Source organism: Chrysemys picta, chromosome 2 (genome assembly GCF_011386835.1).
Source record: "Chrysemys picta bellii isolate R12L10 chromosome 2, ASM1138683v2, whole genome shotgun sequence".
Classification (NCBI taxonomy): domain Eukaryota; kingdom Metazoa; phylum Chordata; order Testudines; family Emydidae; genus Chrysemys; species Chrysemys picta.
The window spans coordinates 196,148,477-196,157,201 of record NC_088792.1 but is presented as its reverse complement, the minus strand read 5'-3'; the positions used below and the strand labels follow the sequence as shown (position 1 = coordinate 196,157,201).

The 8,725-nt window shown below is 42.8% G+C and overlaps 1 protein-coding gene across 2 annotated transcripts in view; it reads left to right on the top strand.

Moving 5' to 3' along the window:
* The first annotated feature begins 4,987 nt into the window (after nt 1-4,987).
* Nucleotides 4,988-8,725, top strand: part of DOK6 (docking protein 6) — a 409,224-nt gene continuing 405,486 nt past the window's right edge. Inside the window, exon 1 of one of the 2 annotated variants that reach the window (XM_005281485.5) lies at nt 4,988-5,668. In XM_005281485.5, the coding sequence (XP_005281542.1) occupies nt 5,603-5,668 (66 nt within the window). In that variant the 5' untranslated portion in view covers nt 4,988-5,602. The remainder of the gene's footprint in view (nt 5,669-8,725) is intronic. The other variant, XM_005281486.5, reaches the window with a different exon arrangement.

Here is an 8,725-nt window from a genome sequence, read left to right as displayed (position 1 = left end):
AGGATCACCTCCTATTTAGAAACATAGCTTTGTGCTGTCAGACTGTATAACTTTTGAAGTGACCATGAAAGTATAACCCTTGCAAGTCCCTGCTTACAAAAAAATATAAGACTCATACAAGCTCCAGTGGTATTCATGGAGTATATCTACCCTACAAAATTTGGTACTTGTTTTTTTAGCATCCATGCAGATACACCACTATTAGCAATGGTGAAGCAACAGTGCAGATTGGGCTCAGGTGTTCTTCAGCATCATGGCATGAAAGCAGATTGTCATGATATGGTGATTAAAACATCTGAGTTCAGTCTACCCTGGTGCTTACAATTCCTGGAAAGTTGGTACAAAATTTTGTTTTATAGGGAATGATGAAATATTGCCATTATGGAAGTTACAAGCTTCTCTAGCATTAATGGCAGGTCAATGGGAGAGACTCAAGGACCACATTTTAAAAGAGTGAAGGCACAAGTGTTATGATTGTGTATGCAACTATGCACAAGAAAGCTAGTTGTGTGTGTCAATGCATTGCGTATGAGTGCTGCAAACTCTGTTAGGATAGTTATAACTGTAGAGTTTTGTAGTAACTTTTACTTAAAAAAATAGAATACAAATAGAATTTACTAGCTAATCATTACTTTTTGTTTCCCATATAGCACCCTGATAAGAGATGGTCTTCACTGTTTTGACAATTTTTGTAATAGAAATTCATAACCCATTTAAGTTCACATAAATATAGTAAAAAACAGGCAGACATGGAGCAGGATGGTAGGGACATGAATGATTTACTGATTTTTTTTTAAAACAGACAAACAAGGAAATATGTAAAAAATCTTGACAGAGTTGAGGGTGAAGCTTATAATTTATTTTTATTGTTCAATTATAGTTAACTTAAAAAAATTAAAAAGTTAGAACCTCAGAAAACTTGCACTTAAGATTCCAACACAACCTGAATGCTATCTCTCGCCCATTATTGCTGAAGACATATTTATCCCTGCTTACTCACTGCTTTTCCATGAATGGAACACAGATCTTTACTGTTCCCACAGAAACTCTCTATACAGTGGTATAAGGCATAGGGATGCCTCTGAATACTTTGTGAGTCTTCTTGTGGTGCACAGGGTTTTATATGTTTTAGAAGATGCCAGAAACCAGTCAGAGAGATCGTATGTTTATAGCTAGGCTTTGCATGTTTGTGTACATTAGTAAATACAGTTATTAAGATTTCTCCATGTGGTTTCTTCATATTGTTATTGTGGTAAAAAAGCAAAAGAAACAAGTGGCCCTTGATCTTCAAAACCACAAAGAGGAGATATCTGACCCCTCACTACTCCACCCTCCTGATAAAAGCCAGAGATTACATCTCACATTTTAATAATCACAAATAGTCCAAGGTCAACCATCTCTCTGCCATTCATCATCCAGTATAAATCACAGGACTCCAATGAATCCCCACTCAACCTTCTGATACAAGTCAAAAACACCCTCTTGTGGGTACAAGTTAGAGACCTATCCTGTCTACCCTATACTTTGTGAGGAAATACAGGTTTTGCAGTGTAGCCTAGTGAGCCTGTAATACACATGAATGTAAATTTGGGTGGAATAAATGTCTGTAGCTCTTTCGTTTGGTGCACCCAGAAGACAATATTGTTATATTTCACCTTCTCAACATAGCAGACTTATGTTCATGGCAATTGGTAGTTTGTGCAGGATGGCAGGCAAGGGGGTACAGCAACTAGGCAGCTGTTAAACCTAATTGTCAATGTAATAGCTTTCAAAACATTAGCTTTTTAAATTAGCTATTTAGTCATGTTAATATTGTCTTTAAGGGAAATATATTTTCAACTTTAGCACTATCATTCAGAAGTTTGTTGTTTGTTTTAATCTGAGAATGCTGAAGAACCTGAAAGTGTGTTTGGAGACAATCATCCAGTGTTACTACTGAATGTTAACTTTCAGATGCCTGCTAAACTTGTACCTACAACTCTGTTCTAGAGTTAACCAGTAAGGGTGGGGAGGGAAGAACACAACTTCACTCCTCTGTTAAAAGCAGATGGAGAGCTCCCTCTCCTTTCTGGCTCATATAGGGAGAGGTGTCCATCCTGTTTCAAGCTGATTTAAACTACTGGATGTAACCATGGTATTCCTTAATCATTCATGAGTTCATATGGGATTTATAACAGCAGATTTGAAACATACGATACCAGGAAAATCATTCATATTATGCACCAGACAGAGCATAAGAGTGTTTCACCAAGACGAGCAGGCTTTTGACCGAGGTGAGTGGCAATACCTGTTGTTTATCTGAAAAATATTTGGATTTGGTCCCAACGATACTGAATGGGTCAGGGATTTACCACTCCTGATAGTGCTCACTTTCATCTAGGGACAAAGGACCTGTTTTATTTGTGCTTTGGAAGCATTGGTATGTTTTGAAGCAGTTCTGACAAAGAATACTGTTCTGCTACCAGACCACTCTCTGGATGGACTTTCTAAGGGCCCGTTTACACAGATAATTAATATGCAACAAGGTTGAGTTAAATATACAGTGCTTTAACCTGCTGAGTACTCAGGGACCATGTGGACCTTGCTGCTGTGCCTTAAAAGTTCTTTAGTGTATTTTGCACACTGCTCTTTCAAATATCAGTGGATGTTTTCTGTAATTTAAACAACTGCTAGTCTCATTTTGGTCAAACCCTCTATTTAATGTGTCATAAGGCATCTTGAAAACACTTCTGTCAATAAACAAATTCCATTTTTTTTCTTGAGTCATGGAATATTTTGATATGAAATAACCCCAAATTTAAAATTAGGAAAGAAATATCCTTGGATCTAGAGTTGGAGAACAAAGTTATACTATGTCTTGGTCATTTTATTATAAATAGCCACAAGCTATATCTGTCTATATGACAAATATTTCTCTCCATCTCTCGCTCATCTTATCTACCAAGAACAACTGCTTGATTAGATAAATGCTTTTGATTGGATGGAAATAATGCAGATGTTATACTGCTAGAAGCCAGTGTCGAGGAAAGTTTAGGGAGAGATAACTCTCACCTCACTTATCTGTTAACAAATAAAGTTTAAATTAAACAGGAAAAAAAGATGAAATTGGAAGTTGAGTGAGAATATTTCTTCCCTAGCATTTGGAAAATTTCAAACTCACTAGGATCTGACCCAAAGCCTACTATTGTCAATGGATCAGACTGTTAATGCTCAGTCTTTTCCTAAAATAGGGTACTAAACCAAGATAATTGGATGCAAGTCTAGACTTTCAGATGAGTTTAAAATAAATCTGGAGTTCCAGACACATCAAGCCTTATATTTTAATCCACTTATTATTCCTATATATTAATATAAAATATATATTGAAGTGACATAGCCTTTTCTCTTAACTCCATCTCCAAAGCTTTGAAATCTATTTTCCAGATTTTGATCAGTCTCCATCTTTTCCTTATGTGCTTAAAGGTGTATTTCTAGATGTAACTCTAGAGAGTTTTACTGGAAAGTACAACTTGCCCAAAGGTTGGCCAATCTAAATATTATTATTTCAGAGAAGAAACTCACTTAATGGGAGAAACAATAAAATATAATATTATAATTTTAATGTCCTGTACATTAACATTTTTTACTGAGACTGATATGAAAACCACTTAAAATAGAAAAGAGAAATTATGGAAAAGTGTACTTTTGATCTCACCTCAAAAGCACACTTTAAATCTATAATATATATGTACAGCATATATTGCAAATTCTTCATAAATAACGCTTCAGGGGTCAATGGTGCAATTTGACTGAGAACAGCAATTTTTTAGTAAAAAAGTCATGAAACTTTCATTAAGCCTATCATAAACCTCTAACTTTCACATAAAATATTCTAAAAAATTATTTTTTACAATCTGCTAATGATATGTGTCTCTTACCTCTATAGCCTGGCTTTGTGGAGCAGGCTAAATCACCTGTCTACCCTGGGTTTGCACATATTTAAAACAAACAAGTAAATCAATCAGAGTTGTATTTCCTGGTGTCTTCAAAACATAATCTAGCATTCGTTCAGAATCATTCTTTGCTAGATCTGCCTTAAGGAGCATTATAATTAAAGACATGCTTATCACTGCTGAGGGTATAGTACTATGTGTGTGGCACAATGTGAAGTTCCATTTCTCAAGCTCAAAGGAGCTTGTACTTTATTTTTTTGTTGGTTGTTCAAAATGTTTGTTTTATTGATGTAATACTCTAGAGTGTTTGGCAATGGGATCTAGTGTGCATTCCTGAATGACTTAAAAAGAAGAGCCCAGACTTTCTTTATGCCTATGTGTAAATCACTCATGCCTGAACTTTTAACACAATATGTGCATGATCCGCAAACAAATACACACCTGAGTCACTTTAAACTAAATATCTGAGCTTTTCAAATCATTTTAGCCATACAGGTTATACACTTGTTTCATTTCAGTGGGCGTTCTTGTGGCTAAATGGCCTGGCTGGGTTGGAAACTCTCAACCAAAGAGCCTGATGTTGAATAAAGTTTCTCTTGCCTGTCAGTCTTTGCAGGATCTAGTCCTCTCACAAGTGTACCCAACACTTTTTGGTGCATGTCAATTCTGACATGACTTTGTCCATATGAAAACATACAGGGATTGTGCCTACCAGGGTATGCACATGTGCCCTGGTCAAGTGTAAAAATCCTTAAGCAGCTGCCACAGTCTCAGAATGGCCCATTATAGTTATTTATTGAAATGACAGTTGCACTTATTGTGCTAGGCACAGTACAAACATAGGAGGGATGATCTCTGCCTTCAACAGTCATAGCCCAACTGGAGGAGCCCGAGGGAAGGCCAAGGATTATTTCCCTTACTACGTTTTTAAGAGGCAAAATTAGACCCTTGCCCTCCTCTTCCCTCCGTTACCCGAGCCAGGAAATCCGTGCTATTCCCCTGGGTCACAAAAAGGGCTGGCTGAGCCGAGGGCATAAACTCCCCGAGCATCTTTTCCCGGGAGCGTGGGCAGCAGCGGAGGTGGAGCGTGCCTGGCTGAGGTGCGGGGAAGAGAGCCTGGAGGTGGGACTGGCAGATGGTGCCTTCCCCTCCTCCCCTGGCTGCTGAGGTGTGAGGAGGCGGCCCGGAGCCGGTGCCCACCCTCCCCCTCGCAGCGCAGGCGGATGGTGCGGTCCGGACAGCTGTGGCGCTACCGCCGAGTGATGCGGGAGGGCGGCTTCTGTGCCGGTGGCGGCGACAGCAGCAGGGGAGGGGGAAGCAAACAGCTGGCGGAAGAGCGAGGAGCGGGTCTCAGCTCCAGGCAGTAGCAGCGGCCGCCGCTTCCCCCTTTCTCTCCATCTCCCCGCTGCTGGAGCAGAGCCGCTCGCTCTCGCCCCTCGCCGCCGCCGCTCCAGGGGCTCCGGGGCTGAGCGCAGCGCCCTGCGGGAGGAGCGGGCTGCAGCCGGGGAGCGCGAGCCAGGCGGGAGCGGGGAGCAGCCCGGCTGCTGCTGCTGCCTGGATGCCAGAGGCTCCCCGGGAGCCGGCGGCCAGAGGCACCCCGGAAGAGCCGGAGGAGGAGGAGGAGGACGAGGCCCCCGGACTGCGAGCGGAGGAAGCAGGCACCGTTGGCCATGGCCTCCAACTTTAACGATATCGTCAAGCAGGGCTACGTGAAAATCCGCAGCAGGAAGCTGGGGGTGAGCCGGTTGCTTTCTTTCCCCTTTCTCCCGCGCCTATCCCTGGCACTTTCGGGGGGTCGGTAGGGAGGAGTGGGCACCCACCCACACCTCCTTGCACTGGCTGGCCAGGCAGCATGCTGGTGGGTGGGTGAGCAGGGCTTGCTCCCAGCTCCGCAGAGAGAGTGGCGGTGCTGGGGACGGTGGGGGGAGCAGGGACCTGCTGCTGCCTGGACTTTGCTTTCCCTTTACTTAGGTTGGAGGAGGGCGTTGCGTTGGCAGTATACCTTGCAGCCAGTGTAAGGTATACTGCCCCAGTGAAGGCACCGTTTCTCCTATTTTCCTTGATGATTAGCCAAACAAGTCAATCGAGGTGATTGGGTTTTGTAATTTGATGGGAGCCTCTTTTTCTCTGTAGCGGTGTCTCAAGCTGGTGAGGAAATTTCCCTTTGGGCGTTTCTTCCCCCATCCACTCCCCGTTTAAAGCTTCCACTTGAACCAGAGTGGGGGAGGGGAAAGTGGGGCAGTCTCTGCAAACTTTGGGCAGAGATCCCCTTTCTCCTTTGGAGGTGGGATGGGTCCAACCGAAGGAAATGATGGAAAAACCCGAGATTTTTGAACGGCTCCACAGCAGCCTGGTAAACGAATTGAGGAAACAGCGAAGATTGGTGCAGGAAGAATTATGGCGCGGGGCTGGAGGAGAGGCGCAAAGTAGCTGGTCTGGGGGGCTGGGAGGAGTGTGGGAAAATTGGGGGAGAGGAGAGTAACATCTCAATGGGCAGACAGCGTGGACTGAAGGGGAATTGAAAGATTGACAGACACACTGGTTGATGGCCGTCAGTGTGTGCAAACATATATGCCAGTGGATAGGAAAAAGTGGCCGAAACAGTGTAACCCAAAGGGGTAGTCAGAGTCACTTTGAAGAGTGTACACTAGACAGGTAATGCTTACTCTGCTTGCCCATAAAAGCTTGCTCTGAAGGGCAGCGATACAGCGACCTAGACAGATAGAAACATCGATAGAACGGACAGAACTTTCCAAACTTCGGACACTTCTAAACGCTTCAGAACTTTGCTTTCTCTCTCTCTGTTTTGCGGGTGCTAGGGCAATGCGAATTGAAAGGCCCTAATGAACCCCAGCCGAAATCATGATTAGTTTGCTTTTGTTTGAATGCATGAGCCAGAAGAGCTTTTATGAATTTATTAGGAAGTTGTTCAGGGAGAAGAAATTGCCAGTTTACGGGAAACTGTGTGATTAGCCCCCAACCCAGGAGTTCCTTCAATTCCCACACGTCTTTGTAGACTGGCAGGTGTTTGGAGTAAAGGGGAAGGGGTTCAATTGGTAGCACCGGCGCTTGTTTGCTGCTGAGGAAAGCTCCTCCTGAGAACAAGATGCAGACAACGTGCTGAGAAGGGGCAACAAATTCTGGTCTCTACTACCTGGTGCAATGAAGAATTAACTTCTCCATTAACTTCAGTGACGTGAGTTCGAATTCACACCCGAGTGACTCAGAGCAGAATCCCACTAGGTGCTTAGAAGAGACATTATAGTAGAGCTTCCCGCGTAATGGGCTGTTTAGCCAGGAAGGCAAAAGGAATTTAAACCAAGCAGGCGGTGTGTCACCTGGGGCAGCTGCGGAGCCGGGTCTGTATTAGGCAGGCAGTCCCAGCAGAGGGCAGGGAGGAAGGTGCAGTCTCAGGCTCCAGCTCTCATGTCAAGGGCTTTTTCTCGAAAGAATGAGCCGCGTTTCTCTATCATCATCTCCCTCACCCCAAAGCCAGATAAGGGAGAGGCCGTATGAAATCTGCAATTCTACAAGTAGCTGGGAGCTTATCGCAGAGCTAATATTTCTCTCTCGTCCCCTCGGATGCGATTCTTAGCTTGCAGACGTACAGGACAATGGAAATAATCATAAATTGACCTTTTGGAACACTTTGCTGTCTTGACAGGGATGTTAGTTCCCAAAGGACACAGCAGAGTTTGGTTGGAATCCCACGTATAGCTGACTCCTGCAGCCTTCAGATGGGAAATTATTTTAAATCCAACGAGCAATGACGCCTCCCCCCCCCCCCCCCCCAATCATGATTTCCAGGGTCGAGCGTTAGTTTGTGTCAGAAAGCTATCTCTGAACCTTAGTGGCGTCTGTTAACCCTTAGCTTCTGAGTCGGTAGTGGTATTACGGGGGCACGATCCAAAGCAATGGAAAGATTGAATCCGGATAGTATCACAGCACGTTAGGGCTCTTAATCGGAGGCAGAATTGTCCTGTTGACTTACCTTACGAAAATAATTGGCCGTACCTCTAAATAAGTACAAATTAAACAAAGAGTATATGCAGTAAACATACAATGGCTGCATATTAGCAGGCATCACACAAGGTTAATGTAAACGTCCACATGTGACATATATGAAGACAGTAATTTCATCATGTCATAACTTATATGGTTGAAGTTCTCCTTTTAGAGATGTAAATCTGATTTGTGGCTGATAACAATAGTGTGCTCTTCAGAACTAGACATTATTCATGGTAGCTTTCCTGTTGTGCTGCAGAAGGTAGAATAGACCAGCTAGTCTCTCTGGAAAATTGTCTCCTGTTGAAAAGATGTAGGGCGAGTTCAGATTGCACAACCTCAAGTACATGGTAGTATAAGCTTATATGTGGAAAGTAGGGATGCAGATGTGAGTAAACTAAATAATCACATATAATGTACAAATGCATATTATTGTGTAAAAATAGCATCAAAATTCATGAGAAGCTGTGGTTGAAATGTATGACTGTGTGTATATCTGTCTATAGCTAATCAGATTCCTGAATTTTCTAAATGAATGCAAATTTTATTCACAAAGTGAAACATTAAAGATTCAGGTTTCTTTCCTTATATAAAAGTATATTTCCAAATGAATGAGAGAGTCTGACTGTAGTATTTTACAGTTAAGCCTTAATAAAGTGAACTAAAGCCTGTCTTCCTGTAGGTGAATAAATCCTCTTTAACGGATGTAATAGCATGAGTTTTCTCATCATCCAAGAAAATAAATAATGAAATAGAGGGTCTGTATGTTGGAACTTGTTGCCTAGATA